The sequence below is a fragment of the Lycorma delicatula genome, chromosome 7 (genome assembly GCF_047948215.1).
Source record: "Lycorma delicatula isolate Av1 chromosome 7, ASM4794821v1, whole genome shotgun sequence".
Classification (NCBI taxonomy): Eukaryota; Metazoa; Arthropoda; class Insecta; order Hemiptera; family Fulgoridae; genus Lycorma; species Lycorma delicatula.
This window is the reverse complement of record NC_134461.1, coordinates 11,060,719-11,078,559: the sequence shown is the minus strand read 5'-3', so window position 1 is coordinate 11,078,559 and position 17,841 is coordinate 11,060,719. Positions and strand designations below refer to the sequence as shown.

The 17,841-nt window shown below is 31.2% G+C and overlaps 1 protein-coding gene across 1 annotated transcript in view; it reads left to right on the top strand.

The window, feature by feature from the left end:
- pav (kinesin family member pavarotti) overlaps nt 1–17,841 on the top strand; it is a 78,416-nt gene that overhangs the window by 13,625 nt on the left and 46,950 nt on the right. The window contains exons 4-7 of the mRNA XM_075371470.1: nt 3,058–3,256; nt 4,962–5,100; nt 7,921–8,120; nt 10,960–11,064. Coding sequence (XP_075227585.1) covers nt 3,058–3,256; nt 4,962–5,100; nt 7,921–8,120; nt 10,960–11,064 — 643 coding nt within the window. The remainder of the gene's footprint in view (nt 1–3,057; nt 3,257–4,961; nt 5,101–7,920; nt 8,121–10,959; nt 11,065–17,841) is intronic.

Below are 17,841 nucleotides of genomic sequence, written 5' to 3'. Positions count from 1 at the left end.
AACATGAAAAAAAATTTGTGCCAAGATGGTCCTAGGAATCTCACACCAGAACAAAAAGATTGTTGCAAGGAAATTTCCCTTGACATGCTACAACTTTATGTCAACTCTAATCTTATTTTTTAAAAATCGCAGATTGTGATTAAACCTGAATCTTTCAGTATGATCCTGAGACTGAATGATAGTAAACATTATCATCATCATCATAAAGAATAAAAAAAAAACAAGTCAAAATTTTTATGAAGAATGGATTCCAGAAGTATAACGGTGAGCATAATTATAAGGAAATTATAATAAAAGCTACAAAAAGAGTTAGAAAAACCACCAGAACTGTAGAATAGTTTCATTCTTTATCGCAACAATGCGCCTGCTCATACAGCATTCTGTGAAGAAATTTTTGATTGTCGAATGCATTATTATGCTAGAATTATCTTTAGATTTTGTACCGTGTAACTTTTTCAAACTAAAATTATGCTTAAAGGAACATGTTTTAAGTTAGTTGATGCAGTGAAGAAAAAAATTACTGTTGTATTAAAACAACTGACAGAAACTGAACTGCTCCATTTACTTGATTGTGGAAAATAAGGCTGCTTCAATATGAACGGAACAAATTTTATTTTGAAGGAGACAAACATTAAAATTAAGAGATTGTAATGCTTATAAATAAAGATAAGTTATCGTATCGGTTTTGTTATTTAATAGACATCTTTTATATTTGAAATGTTTTTTCACAAAACTGTATGTTTCATAGACTAAAATTGTAAAATTATTCAGATCACACATACATGTCTTCTGTATTAATTTTCAATTTGTAGAGTATTAGGATCGTCTGGAAAAATTCATACTTTTTTAATATTCCCAAGGAAAAATATTTGATGCTGTAAGATCTGGAGGCCTTGCAGTATGGCAGTCGTTTCATTCAGCATAGAATGTTTGTTTTAACAAGGTGGCATTATCTGGTCTGTCTTATTGAATCCAACATTCTCATTCAGTTCCTTTAAAAATTAAAATAAATTGTGAGATTAAGTAGCATAAGCTTTCATCAGTAACCACTTCTTAACAAAAAAAAAAAAGTGTTATTATATAATGCTAGGAGATTGCACTCAAAATACCAAGCTGGGTTTTTCAATTTATAAGAACACCGATGCAGTAAATATCTAATTTTAGCTTTTTGTTACCCAAAGCATTAGTTAACATAAAATGTGTGAAAATAACTTTCTGAGAAACCTATTAGATGAGTGAAATGTTTTTTTTCAGATCTCATGAAATTTCATAGTTAACTGTGATTGTTGATCTGGGCCCTTTTCATTTTGTATTCTCTCAGTTCCTTTTATTTTATGTCTCTTTTCATTCCCTTCCTGTACCATTAGGTTTTGGGATAAATTTATTTGTCAAAATATAATATTACTGACCTGTTGGGAATTACAGACAGAGAACATTTTAAACAAAACTTGGCCTTTTTTATTATTTAAAAGGTTGATGTCCAAATAAATCTACAATAAACGCATACTTATCCTTGGAAATAATGTATAACTGACAATATAAAGGAATAGTTACTAAAATGAACTTATACTTGGATAAAGATATTTAAATTACAATGTCCAGTTTTGCTAACTGACAGATAAGGTAACAAAATTTACCCAAGCATAACTTATGCATCTCTGTTCTAAACAACTTTCTCTTATAAATCTGCTTAGGTGAATGATGATTGTGTCTGGAAAGTAATGATTATTAAATGTTTATTGTGTACTCAACAGTTTAATTAAAACTTCCAACGATTTAGTATGGTAATTCTAAATAATTTAATTTGTAGATGAAAATTTACCTTTATTTAAAAAATTAATTTGTAATAAATACTCTTATTTATTTTGAAAGAAACGGTTGTAATTGAAAGAAGCAGTAGTGCAATTGATTTCAAATTATTCAGAAAGAAAATAAAGTATTACTAATAAATTTCAAAACTGGTCTTCAAAAGAAACTTTTTAATATTGATACACATAAATTGTAATGCTAGTAACTTTGTAATAATTTTTTAATAACAAAGTTTGATACATATTTCCTGTTTTTAAAAAATAAGAATTTTTCCGTGCAAATAATAAAAGTTATAGACCTAAATTTTAAAGAAAGCCTCTCTCTCTTAATTTAATTTTTTGCGAGTAGTTATTAAATTCGAAGACCAGTTCCAAAAATATCTTAATGAGATGATAATTCTAAAGAAATTCTTACATTATAAAATTTTTACTGTGTATTTTAAATTAGTTAACCTTAATTGTAAGGAAAGATTCATTATATATATTTATGAAACTGTGCAATTCTTCATTGATGTTCAGTAACATAATATATCCTAAGTTTTGCAAACATGGCACTGTTTGTAAAACATAATTTAATTTAAATATAATATTAAAATCAGCTTACCGGTAGATTAGTTAATTCCCCCAAACGTTTTCGGCTATTTCACCATCTTCAGGAGGATTGATCTTATAATAATTAAAATATAAAAATATATAAAATTGTTAGAATCATAATAGTTGATCATAAATTAAAAATTGTAAATTTAAAGTAAAAGTAAGTACGTCTGGTTTGTAAGAATGCCACAATTGTTATCTATTTTATTATATCTAATTACATTGAAGGAATTTTACAAAAGATGCTTTATAATATTTAGTCAATTAAGGAAGTAAGAGGATTTTGGAATTAGTGTCCCCAGAATTGTATTGCATATGAAAACATCCACTTAAACTGTGAACCACTTGACCAGATCCCTAATAGAGATTGTATTTATTCTTTTGAGGATTATATACATTTTGGTCAAAGAGATAAAAAATGTTATTTGCCTAATTGTGGTGATGTAGGTGACAGACTGTTTTTAATATTACTGCCCACCTGTTTTGAATGGTTTTGGGAAATGGTTCATCATGGGAATAGTATTTAGGATTTAAATTTAGCTCATAAAAATTTGCTCATTAAAAACTAACAAATGTAATTGTCTTGTTAATGTTTAATTATAAATTAATCTAATCATGTTAATTGATGAAATAATTAATTTAATTTTAATTGAAGGCCTTTGCAACCGAAATTGATTCGTGAAGATGGATCTCATAATATGTACGTTCATGGTGTTAATGAAGTAGAAGTAAAATCTTCAGAGGAGGCTTTTGATATTTATTTTAAGGGTCAGAAAAGGAGACGCTTGGCTTATACTGCTTTAAATGCTGAATCAAGCCGTAGCCATTCTGTTTTTACCATTCGTCTTGTACAGGTTTGTATATATGATAACAGAATATCTTCATTAATAAAGAAAGAAAAGTAGTTAATTTTGTAAAATGCATTTTCCTGTTTTTCTTGGAGTTTAGTTTAGTTCATGTACTTATAGTTAGTTCAGTTTATATAGTTTAGTTCATGCAAGTTTGTGTATTTGCACGCTCATGCACACACACGTACACACACACACACCACACAAAATGTTTATATAAATATACAGGTTGAGCTGAGCAGGTTGCAATATGACATGTGATACATGCTTTTCATATTTTTTATAGAGCTAAGAAAATAGCTGAAGTTATATTAAAATAATTCTGCTTTATAATATATTATGATTCACACTCCGCTCACCATCCTTTTGGGGATGTCTGGCAGAAATCAGAAAATAATTTTTAAAAAGTGTGTTTTGATACTTGGATCATCTTTTTTAAAATTACAAATTAAATGAAAAATTCATCAACATATTAAAATGATTTTTATTATTTAAAAAAAAATTAGAAAACAAGAAAACCTTCAAAAGCACTTACCAGAAATTTTTTGCTTAAAATCTAAGATTGCCATTTATCAATCAAAATTCAGCTCTGTATAATTTTCAGCAGCTGCTGAGGAAGTAGTGTATAGAAACTATATTTCTTAAACATATAATTCCTAAAGAAATAGATATTTCTATTCACATGATTATTGTTTGTATTTTTTTTTTTTCTGTTACACCTTTTATATTGTTTCATAAATGTTGTTATTTCTGCATGACCGTACTAATATTGTATTTGGACTTGATCATTACAGTGAAATTAATGTAAATTGATCATCACAATTGAAACTAATGTAAAAGCAATTTTCAATTTTAACAATGTAAAATTAAATATTAATATCGTATTAAATGCAAATAATAATAAGTGTCATAAAAATAATTTTTGTTCTATTAATAATAATAAAAGAAAATAACAATGCTAAATATACTTGTACAATACATGAACAGCTTTAATATATGCTTGAAACCTGTCTACACTTGCAACCATTTGGCTGTTACATCATCTGAGAGTTCACGTTTTTTCCACATACCAAGTTAATTTCATCAATACAGTTGATATTATTATTCATTATCTTTAGGTTTAGTTCTTTAAAAATTAAAATTTATTCTTTGTTTTTTTTTTTATATATATTTATATATGCGGATTATTTTATTTTTTATTAGATATTTTTAAAAGCTCATTCTATTTGGAGAGAGCAAGTTTTATTTGTAATTTCAATACAAAAAAGATATGATTTGTAATCAACTCCCCCCCTCTCTCTCACTCTCTCTTTCTCTCTCTCTCTCTCTCTCTCTCTCTCTCTCTCTCTCTGTGTGTGTGTGTGTGTGCGCGCGTGTGTGTGTGCGTGCGCGCATGTGTTTGTGTGCATGTATATCTGCAAATGCCCAAAACAACTAGATTAATTGACTCGGTAATCAAAGTACATTGAACTGATTTTTGATTTTGTTTTCTGTTAAATTTTTTACATCAATAATGTAGGCATTGTGCTGGTAAATTAAGCAAATTGTTTTAATAGTAGTGCATTAAAATTAAATACATAATCTAATGCTATTGACTGCATTTAATTTAAATGTTTATATTCATGTAGCACCACTTTGGTGGTGACTTATATGTAATTCTAATTTTTAAAATTTTTATTTATTTGCTTTATATTTAATCCTTTTTTTGTAGGCTCCATTAAATTTGCAGGGAGATTCTATATTACAAGATAGGAAGAAACTTAATATAAGCCAATTATCATTAGTAGATTTAGCCGGTAGTGAAAGAACATCACGTGCGAAGACAGGTGGTCAGAGACTTCGAGAAGCTGGTAAAACACAGTTATATTATGTAAATCTTAATTTCATTCCTCTTGGAATTAAAATTTTGATAGTTATGATTATTATTTTTTTTATTTATTATTTTCGTTTTGTTTCTGATGCCGTTTAATCTCATTTATAATTAAATCTTATATAGCAGATTCTTTTTTCAGAATAACATTTTTTAGTACAAATTTGTCTTGTCTATGAATTTAGTCTTAATTAAACTGTTAGGTAATTATCTAGAAAATTCAAGAAAAGCAAAATATGTAATTTATCAAATTTGAGATGCCTTTTCCTTGATAAATTTTGATTTGGGGTTCTATTTTCTCCTCCTCTTCTTTTCTCTCCCTTTTCCTCATTCTTTTTTCTTTAGAAATGACTTGGATCGGCTGCCCTGGTCAGCTAGCCAGCAAAGAAACTACTTTATTGAAGCGTAGTGGATTAGCAATTCTGTGAAGCTGTCCAAAGGAGTCCATCTTCTATTAGGTTGGTTGAGTTGTCTGTTAGGTAAAATCAGCCTTTTTTACTGACTTATCAAACAAAAATACAGTATTAGTATTGGTTGCATGGTGCGATTGGAAGATAAAAAAAGTTCTTTACTTTTTGAGCATGAAAATATCATTCGCTTAATAAAAAGGGGTTTCGTTTTATATTTACATATATAAGCTTATGATTCAAATTTTGTGGCTCAAAAATCTCCAAAACTACTGGATAAATTTCAGTGAAATTTAGATATTCTATAGTAGTGTATCTGAAGTTGTGCGTGTGAAATTTTGATCATGACAGTTTTAGTTACGTTCAATTTAAGGTTTGATTGTGGTAAGTAAAAAACATGGTTTACTATGATGCTGCAAGTTAGAACGTTGATGTTTCTTTATCTGTGGTATCTATTGTTAGCAATATTATTCTGCATATTCAGGTACCGTTCCCTACTTTCAGGGTCATGATGACTGGATATGTGTATGAGCACAGCAGATGGAAACAAAATAAAATAATGAAAAGTTGGTCTTTTGCACAATTGTGCAAGAGTTTTTTTTTTTTTTAATTATTAAACTGAAAACCAGATTAATATGGTGAAAAGGTGATTCACTTATCTAGGCAGTTAATGATATTTTAATATCCATTTTAAGAAAAAAAGAAGAATTTACCCAGTCAGTTTTGTTTTCATCCTTGATTGTTGAGTTGTCCAAAGTCATTTTTGTTGAATGGTTTTGTTTAAATCGCTATCAAGGCGAATAAAATCATCTTTTCCTTTTGAAAAATTTTATAGTTAGTTTTAAACGGATTTTTTTAGCAACTCTTCATGCTTTTGAAATGTATTCTGATTAAATGTTTTTTTTATTTTGCTTGTAGGCGAAGACATTACATGAACTGTGATCATATTTTACTCAGATATGATTTTAAAATTATTTGTATATAAAAAATGGTAGAATTCCAAACAGAAGTGAGATCTGCTTCTAAACACTTCTAGACACTGCTTCATAACTTCCATTTTCCAGCCACAGCTTAATATTATCAGTCAGGTAGCTGTGAAATGCTGAGATTTACCATAGTGATTTTGTATGAAATCAGCCAGGTCTGGGCCTCCATGGATGTAACCACTGTTACATTCATGCACTTCTTTCAACTTTTACAGTGATCACAATTACACAGTCATCACAGAAATTTTATTTTGAAACTGCGCTGTTATCACCAACAATGATAATTTTTTATTATCACGGTCACAATTAATGTTATAGTTACTTAATTTCTTGATAACTAGTTAGTTATTTAATTGTAATTTGTTTTTTTTAATCTTCCTTTATTGTAATTTATAACAAGATATGTCAAAATAAATATTTTTGTCAGTATTACTAATATGGATAAGACAGTATTTTTTCTGCCTGTTTAGATAAAATTACCTAGTTTTAATACCAAATTTCCATCTTCATAATCCGAAGGTTTTTTTGATATGTTCTGTTCTGTTATTACAGATATATTAGTGTTTCACAAATTTTTCTCACTGTCTACAGTCAGCCTTGAATAAAATACAACTATTCCTTGCTACATTGATCCTTCTATTTTCACTTGTAGTCTTTTTTGTTGAATATTTTAAACTGAATTGTAATAGCAGTGAATTCCATATGTCTTTCTTGATTTGATCAGAAAAAATTGTTCTTTTCTTGTAAGTGAAAAAAATAATTTTTTTTTTATGCGGTTGACACATTTGCCTCATTTACTGAACTGTTTATAAACACAATTTTCAGTTTGTTCTGCATTTAAAATAACTTTGTTTAAATCTGATTTGTACGTCCAGTTTTTTGCTTTTTGTATTAATATGGAAATAGAGAGATGGAAAAAGGAAATAAAGTGCATGGAGTATAGTTGTAAAATGAACATGGAGTACTCAGACGGTTAGAAAAATGAAGTACCTATAATCACAATAAGAACTTGCGCACACTGTGCAACATAACCTAGTAAGAGTTGAAATGTAATTGTAATTTTATGGTAAAAGGAAGTACGCAGATTCTATACAAATCTCTAATTAGTAAAGTGTTAGACTTTAAATAAACCATCGTTCTTGTGGTGGTAAGTTTATGAAGATTCATTCAATAGTACCAACATGCATAGGATAAAACAGGAAGGATCTGTAACCATTCATCACTTTCTAAACTATTTATATTAGCTTTAAATTCTATTGCAAATTTCATATGAAGCTTGGAACTTTTAAAGATTGTTTAAAAATTTGCAATCAGATTTAGGAAGCATCCACTTAAATATAAGAAATAGCTAATAAAATAGTTGATTTAAATTTGATAATAATTTTGTTGACTAAAATTTTTTTACAGGTAGTATTAACAACTCATTACTAACATTAAGAACATGCCTTGAAATATTAAGAGAAAATCAGATCCAAGGTACAAATAAAATGGTACCGTACAGAGAATCTCGTCTCACACATTTTTTTAAGAATTTTTTTGATGGTGAAGGTAATGTTAGAATGATTGTGTGCGTCAATCCTAGATCTGATGATTATGATGAAACTCTGGTAAGTACTTTATTAGTTTATATATTTGTATTGTTATTAAAATTTTTCTTTAGAATATTTTTGAGAATATGAAAATTAATTTCATAAGTGACGAATTATCAAATAAACCATTAATGTGTTTTCAGCTATTATTTTTGTATATTTACAACTGTAACTGATTAACAATAATATATTAGGAATGGCTCTTTTAATGTTTCAAAGTTCATAGTTTTCTTATTAGAAAAATAATTTTTTAAATCTAATGTAAAATCAACCGCAAGTACTGATGCAGATTTTTAATAATATTGAAAATGTGTCAAACAATTAACACTTTTTTTTATTTTATGTATGGAGGTTTTGTTATTTATGGATAAGTTCCTGACCATGATTTGTATACTTAACAATCTAGAAAACATAGCAGCCCTTGGTAGTATCCCATATGTTTACAGTTTTTACTTTCGTAATTTTTTTTTCATTTCTTGTCGTCAGATTAAATATAACATCTTTAAGATTTATAGCTGTTAAAAATAAATAAAGAAATGAAATATTAAAGGTTGTGTTTGAGCCACTATCTGCATTGTCAAATGATTGTGTATATCTGCAAGTTGTGAACATTTCTAATTTAGTTGAAAAAGTTCTGGCTCATTAAAAATACAGAGCTGTACTGACTAGGTTTTTTTTTTTTTGAAGACGCTTATAGCTGAAGGGCTTGGGGGCTTTTTTGCAGTCTCCTGACACATTCTCTACAATCACATATCTCCTCCTGCATGGGTGTGGCAGAAAAGTGATGAACCAACAGCAGAGCAAAATAGCCTTAGCACATTGCATTAAAATATCAAAAATTTATTAGACTTGTCATTCTTTTATATAAATCATTTGTTAGGAAAGTTTTATCAAATTTACACAAGTGAAAATTTATTACTTCACATAATGGAAACTTCAAATTTTATTTTGATTTTTATATTCACTATTTTTCTTAACTTACATCAGACTAACAAAGTAGACTGATTTCTTGAATTTTATTAATCATTGTGTGATGAGAAGAGCATCAAGCAATGGTTGTGTACAAAATATACTGTGATGCTGCAAAAGGTTGGTATGTATCCTCAGATCAACTTCAGAAATATCTCCCTCAATTAAGCCATTCAATAATTTAAACAGATATAAAAGATCCACAGCATTTGTGTATTTTTAAAGGATAAACAGCCTGTTGTTAATTTATTTGAACAGCTATTCTCTTTAAATAGCTAATTATAAGAAGGTAACAAGTAGATGGACGATGGAGTAATTTACCAATTCAGATGGGCATATTTTATCTCTCACCTTTTTCCTTTCGCTCCCTCTCTCTCACTCGGCTCTCTCTTTCTTAAGTTGTGTGAATCAACTCTACAAACATATATGGTCGTTTTAAATTTCAACCCCCTCTGAAGGGCCCTGATGTTCCAATAGAAATTTCCTGAAAGTTGTTTTGCATTAAAAATTGAATAAAGTGCAGTGAAGTGATGAATATGTTAGAAAAGCCTTTGGCAAGGATGTTATGTTAACACCAAGGGTTTAGAAGTGGTACAAACAATTTTAAGAAGACTGTGAAGACTATAAAACAGTTGGAGGATCACATTAACAGCCTATAAAAATGCATAAAAAATAAAGGACATTGTGACCAATATTTATTGAATCGTTATTAGAGATGATGCAGAGGTGGGAATCTCTTGTGACTTGTGCGAAAAACAATTTTGGCTGATATTTTGGGTATGAAACAATAGCAACAAAATTTGTTCCAAAACTTAATTTTCAATTTTTAGCTTATGTTGCCGATGAATCGGAATTACTAAATGTGTAATATTAGGTGACAAAAATGTAGGTTATGGTTATGATATCTAGTAGTTTGTATGTCCAGATATCTCAATGCAAGCTTCTTGAAGAATCAAAATCAAAAAAATCTTGTCTAGTTTGATAGAATGTTAAGATTTTCCTTACTGTGGTGTTTTTTTTATTAATGGCGTTTTTTTAGTTACAGTTAGAATTATGAATTCTTACCACAAAAAGTTGTACAATTAACAATCAGTATTATTTTGTTTTATGCCATTTATGTGAGGCAATTCGAAGAAAATTATCGCAAATGTGGGCAAACAATAATTGAATTTTGCACCATGATAACAATTCATCCTGCATTATTAATTTTTGATTATTTAGCCAAAAATAACATCATACTGATTCTTTGGAGGAGTCTTCCATATTCTCCGGACAAGGCACCGTTCAATTTTTTTCTTGTACACAATGATTAAAAGAATTAAAAGATGAATGATTTATGATGAAAGATGAAGTAGAGAAAATATTAAGTTAATTTAAGGTGAACCTATCTTAGACGATCTTAAGTGAACTTAAGACTATACCAAACCAAAAAATGTTTTTCACAAATGTTTTGAGGACTGAAAAAAATGCTGGTGTAAGTGTTTTGCATTTCTGTGGATGACTTTGAAGGGGAGAAAGGCAATATAAATCTTTTTTGATAAAAATGAAAATTCTCATTCTTTTATCGTATCTACTATATCATAGGAAATTTCAACCTCTAAATAAAATAATAAGGTAAGTATGATAACAGATAATATATACAATGAGTTAGCATGTGAAATATAAACATTATATATTAGGTCTAATTAAATGTGAATGAGTTTCTCATTGGCTCAGAAATCATTAACCCTGTAAAAGTTTTGTAAATAATGGTAGTATGTAACTTAATCGCATACAATTTTAACATGTGTAATTGTTATGTTTTATTTTTCTGAATTTATACAGTTTGTTTTACATTATTTTCTTTTATCAAATCTAATATTTTTATTAATGGTTTTTTTTTTCCCAGCAAGTGCTAAAGTTTTCAGAAATGAGTCAAGAAGTTCAAGTGAATCGCCCAGCACCACTTAAATTGGATCCTGGTTTAACTCCTGGGAGAAGGAAAGCCAATCAGGTGTGATGTAGATTATTACCATATATATTTATATTTCTGCCTGAATTACTTACTTTACTATTGGTTGTTGAGACTATTGTAGTTTTCTTCTATTCACATATGTTCAGTTCTTAATCAGTTAATGTACAATATTGTTTGATAATGTCGCTTGATGTGAGAATTATTTATAAATAGATTTGCTGACTGTGCTGAAGATGACTAAATTATTTAATGTTGTTTCTAGGATTTCTGATTATTTTCTTGGTTTAAAGTTGAAGCTGTAATTATTTCATCTTTATACCATGGAGGAAGAAAATATTTATATATACTAGTATCCCTGTCACAGCTTTGCCTGCACTGTAGGTTATTTGCATTTCCCATTGCGGTCAGAGGATATTTAGCTGATCATGTATTGCTTTGCTTGCCCCTCCCATCTAGCCAGAGGGCTCTGCCCCTTGGACCCTGCTCTGTCCATTTTAACTCATGCTTGTGATATTAATTATGATTAAACAAAATTAAAGCTTGTTTAATTTATAAAAAGTATCAATGTATGGTAATTTCTTCAGAGCAACAGTTTAGTCAGTACAGGACTCCAAACTTTGAGTGATCCAAGAATGTGGATTTCAAAATAGTCAGCCTCCATTTTAAAAATGTTAGTTACAGCTGGTATACTTGTACCAGGTGTGTAAATATGAAACCAGAATTTTTGTATAGAAAATACAAGTTTATTGTATGAAAATGATGAAAATTATTTTATTCAAAATATTTTCGATCACTAGCTATACATTTTTCCCATCTCTCTGACAATTTATTAATGCCATGCCAAAAAAACTTGCTCTTTTGAGGCAAACCAGTCATTGAGCCATTTTCGTACATTTTCATAAGAAGTGAAGCGCTGCTCAGCAAGTGCGTGTCCCATTGATGCAGATAAATAGTAGTCGGACGGAGCCAAGTCTGGTGAGTAAGCCGCGTGCAAAAGTATTTCCCAACTGAACACCTCAATTGTTTCCTTGACTGTTTTGCTGTGTGTGATAGTGTATTATCATGAAGAAAAATCACTTTGTGTTGCCTTTTTTTATATTCTGGTCGTTTTTCACACAATGTTTGATTCAAATAGTTCATTTGTTGTCGGTAGCGTTCAGTATTAACAGTTAAATAAAACACTAGGTTTTAGCAGCTCATAATAGATTACACCCTTCTGATCCCATCAAACACAGAGCATTGTCTTCTTTCCATAGTGATTTGGCCTTGAAATTTATGTCGATGGTTCGCCTGGAGTTATCCATGATCTTTTACCCTTAGGATTCTCGAAATATATCCACTTTTCATCACCTGTCACAATTCAATGGAGAAATGACTTTCTTTTGTACCTGGCGAGCTGCATTTTTCAAGTGGTTTTTTTGTTTCCATGCTATCTTTCATTCAGTTCATGTGGAACCCATTTTCCCATCTTCTGGATCTTTCCCGTTGCTTTCAAACGTATGGAGACGGCTTCTCGTGTTACATTTAATTGATCTGCAAGTTATTGAATTTGAGCATCATCCTCATCCAGCAATGCTTGCAATTCGCTGTCTTCAAACTTTTTTAATGGTCTTCCACGTTCTTTGTTTCTCACGTCAATTTTTTTTAAACCACTGAAAGCACTGTGATTTACCAAGAGCATGCTCACCGTAAGCTTTGACAAGCATTCGATGCGATTCTGCAGCAGTTTTCTTTAAATGGTAACAGAGAATCAATGCTGTCTGCAAATCGTAGTTTGTAGGTACAAAACTTGACATGTTCAACGCTAATTAAAACTATTCTGTTGTATGAAACTTGTATTGTGAGTTGAAAATCTTTGTCAGCTGTCAAAGAAAGAAAATGGCGCCAATGATGTGGCTTGATAGTAACTACATTGACAGTTAGGGCCATCTATGGGCAAATCCTGGTTTCATATTTACACACCTGGTACTTTGTACAGGTAATTACCTTTATTTTATGTTTTTTATTCAAGTAACTGGATGCAGGTGCAGTAAGTTGCATCACACAGTAACAGTGGTTGTTTTGGTTGACCATTGAACTCTTTAAAAAAACAAAATTCAAAAAAACCTGAAAATGGTTTTAAGATATTTATCTGAAGAGTACTTGCAATCCCCAATCTAGTGAATATTTCATTTAGTATAGTCTGAAATGGGGAAAATTTGCAGTCATTGTTAAAATTTTTTTCATCTTTCTTCACCCATTTCCAGGTCTAATTTAAGAAAAATCTAGAAATTAGCTTTAAGATATCTACGTAAAAATTACATAAAAATAAAGTTGATATCATTTATTACTGAAAAATTAAAAAAAATAGCTGGATTTAAAAAAAAATTACTTTCTTATAAATGGATTTAATAAAAATCAATTTATTTTAATCCTTTAAACTTGGAATTTCAGAAAATCTAGAAATTAGTTTTTTTTTGTTGTTGTCTGTGGGCGAAAAACGCCTGGGTGTTATCATCGCCCGGTAGATATTAGTAAAAGGGTAAAATAACTCCGAAATAATAAACTATACAAGGTGTAAACGTAATATTAATCATATAATAAAAATTTACTAAAACAAGCCAAGAAGGCAAAATAAAACTCAAAACCAATACCATAGACAAAGTTGATAAAATATAAAAGTTGAAATAATAGATTAAAGAAAGTATATAAACCTTACCTAACTCAGGTGGGTTGTGTAAAAATCCCTTCCGCGGATAGTAAAATTAAATCCATAGAACCAAAAACCAAATTGAAAATAAAGATTAAAATTAAAAAAAAAAAAAGCTCCTTACAGAAAAACATATATGAGCATATTAAATCCTTTGCAGTAACCCGGTACTATGCAAAAAGAGAAATACCTGTTCCAAAACCCCGCTATCATTGCACAAGATATCACGGATGTTTCTGGGTATATTAAACTGATGACGCAACGCCGCATAACCTACGCAGTCCACAAGAATGTGGTGCACAGTCATGCGGCAGTTGCATCATGTGCACAGAGGAGGGTCTTCTCCTGACATTAGGTATTCATGTGTGACCCTCGTATGTCCCAACCGTAACCGGCAGAAGACCACTTCCTCACGACGAGAGTTTCTGCAAGAGGAGCCCCATGGCAACACTGAATACTTAATCCGTCAGAGTTTATTATCGACGGTAGTCATCCAGTCACTTTGCCATTTCATTCGCAGTGATTGTTTTATATGATTGATAAAATCAAAGGCAGTAACTCAGGTGGTGAAAGGAGGCTGAATACACGCTTCCTTGGCAGCAGAATCTGCTCTTTCGTTATCTAGAATTCCAATGTGGCTAGGGATCCAGCAAAAACCTACCTCCCTGTTGCGTTTACCTAACTCAGCGATTTTATCATAAATGTCAATGACGACAGGATGTCTGGAATAAAGGTTTTCCAACGCCTGGAGAGCACTATACGAGTCACTGCAAATAAGAATGCTCCTACATTTAGGGCCAATGATACTTAGAGACCTATCCACAGCGAGTAGTTCCGCGGTGAACACACTCGTAACACCGGGTGGGCCAAACATATAAGTCTGTTCATTGACAACAAAAGCACAACCAACGTTACCGTCATGCTTCGACGCATCAGTGTATACCACCACGCCTGGGTTCGACTTGGTGAGGAGAGACTGAAACATCTCTCGGAAAACAATAGGTGGCGTGGAACGTTTATCGTACGTTGTAAGATCAAACGTAAAATTTACATGGTTTATTTTCCACAGGGGGTTCGAGCACGGATGTGATGGAAAGAACGAGGGAGTGTCAACACTCATACGCTGCAGCAGACGTCGTCTACGGACACCCACAGGCGCAGTACAATGTGGACGGTCCTCATACTTCCTCAAATTAGGATTCTTAAGAACTGGGTCGAAAGCTGGGTGATGCGGCTGCCCGCTGAGACGGGCAAAATAAGACAACAAAAGCTGGTCTCGTCTATCCCAAAGTGATGGCTCGCCACTGTCTACAAGTAAGCTTGAGATAGGGCTCGATCTAAACGCACCTGTGGCAAGCCGAAGAAAAGCTGATGCACATTGTCCAGCATTTTAAGTACGGTATGACGAGCTGAAGAATAGGCGACACAACCATAATCCAAACGGGAACGAACAAGGGAGTAGTAAAAACATAACATACATGAGCGATCGGCCCCCCAATTGGTGTTACTAAGGACCTGCATCATATCTAAACGTTTGAAACATTTTGTCCTCAATTCCTTTATATGTTCGATCCAGGTAAGACGGCTATCAAAAAGCAAACCTACAAGCTTAACGTAAGGAGAGACAGCAATAAGCTCTCTGCCCAGAAAAACCCGCAGATTAGAAGGGTTCCGTAGCCGAGAAAAGACTACACATTTCGTCTTGTCGGGCGAAAATGTGAAACCAGTAGTTCTTGACCAAGCCTCAAGACGAAATAAAATGTTCTGTATCAGTCTCTCCGCAGTGGGTGTAGAGCGGCTCGCAACGTAAATAACAAAATCACCAACGAAAAGAGAATTAGAGACAGGAGCCTGTATATAATTGGTAATGCTGTTTATGGCCACAGAAAACAAGGTGGCACTTAATGCACTACCTTGAGGCACACCATTTTCCTAGACGACACTGTCTGAAAGCGAATCGTCTACATGAACACGAAACATTCAGTGATTTAAGAACCCCTGGATAAAAGCAAGCATATTGCCATTGATTCCCCACCTCCTAAGGGTGTTAAGAATGCCACGTCGCCAGGCCGTGTCATACGCCTTTTTTATATCGAAGAAGATAGCAACGAAGTGTAGGCGGTTCAGGAAGGCGTTTTGTATGGCTGTCTACATTGACACCAAATGGTCAATGGAAGATCTCCTCTGTTGGAAACCACACTGTTCCGAAGAAAGAAAGCCATGTTTCTCCAAGTACCATGCAAGTCTGTGGTTCACCATTCTCTCCATTATTTTACACAATACGCTTGTTAAAGAAATAGGGCGGTAGCTTAAGGGATCAGTTTTCTCTTTACCAGGCTTTAGTACTGGTATAATAAATGCTTCTGACCAGCCGGGTGGAAAGACTTGTCCGGAGAATAAACCATTGTAAATACTCAAAAGATGTAGTGCTGATTTAGGAAGGTGTAAAACCATACAAAAGCGAACGTTGTCTGGTCCAGGGGAAGTGTCACGTGAGTTCTTAAGTGCGTGCAACAATTCTTTAAGTAAGAATGGAGTGTTCAATTCACCAACCGAAACACCAATATTTAACGCCAATATTTCCATCTGTGCTTTGTACCTCTGAAAGTCGAGATATCTACGTGTTGATTACATAACAAAAAATCAAGTTTATATTTTCATTTGTCACAAAAATGGTAAATTTCATTGATACTCCATTTTAATCCTTTAAACTTGGAATTTCAAAAAATCCTTTCTGAATGTGCATTTACACTGTAAGAAAAACGTGTATACAGATTTTCATTAATTTGTCTTCTGTAATTTTGCTGAATGTTGATGAATTCATGACAAGTTTTAAAAAAGTCAATTACAGGACAAGTTTCTTTATAGGTACAGATATATATATATATATATATATATATATATGACTTAATAATAAAATTATAAAATCAAAACCAAAAATGCAGTACATTAAAAAGTAAGAGACACTTACCGACTGTAGCACTATTGATGTCAATACTTCATTGTCAGCAGTTAGAATTATAAATTATGTGTAAAATGTAATGTAAAAATGTTACATTAGTGTGTTTTGTCATTTACTTTTAAAACCTCTCTATCCCATACCATGGCATGACATCAAGTGGCTTGTTACATTATATTAATACTATGATATCAGTTCAGTCAATTTACAGAACAAATAGTTTCTATTTGTTTATATTTTTAAATTTATTGATATAATATCTTTCAAGTATATCAATTTCTCTATTATTATTTATTTGCTGATCTCCTTGGCAGAATGTTAGGATCTCAACCTTTCATCTGGAGGTTCTGGGTTTGAATCCTAGTCAGGCATGGCATTTTTCATATACTACAAAATGCCATTTCCATATTCCAAGCAAAAGCTTCACGTTTATGTGGTGATATCAAGACAAAAATGTTCTACTATTTCCAAATTATTATTTATACCAGTAATTGTACGTTTGTGTTTTATAAGATGGTCTGTTACATTTGGAAATTTACTATTATCTCTTATAATTATTGAAGTGTATTTAAAAATAATATGTATACATATTGGGATTGGGGAAAAAGTTTCTTTTTATTCATCCAGTAGAGATGGCTTTGGAATAGCATAACTCTGGTAATATTAATAAAATTTTGGCAATGATTATGTGCTTTTGAAAGATTTATTATTTTTAGAAAGTATTCAAGATGCAATAAATTTTAGATAAATAAACTAATATACTTAGTATAGTAAAAAAAAGTAAAAAAAAAATTTGATATATTTTGAAATTTTATTATAAAAAAGGGAAGACTGTAACTCAGGCTGCTAAAAAAAAATTGTGATGTTTATGGACATGAACGACGGTATCAGTATGTGTGGGAAAAGTTTGTTCAAGTGTTCTCAGTCTGGATTTCAATTTCAATTTCAATTTCTGAAAAAGTCATTGGCTTCTTGTTGAAATCGTGGAAAAAATTAAATAGCACTGTCACATTGACAGTCATGATACCAGTAGTGAATTAAACATTGACCAAAAAAAAACAATTTGTGTTTTTGTAAAAAAAAAAAAAAAACTCCTGTTTTGGTGCCACATGATTTTAACTAAGAAAAATTTAATGGATCTAATTTCCTTCTGTGAATCATAGCTAAA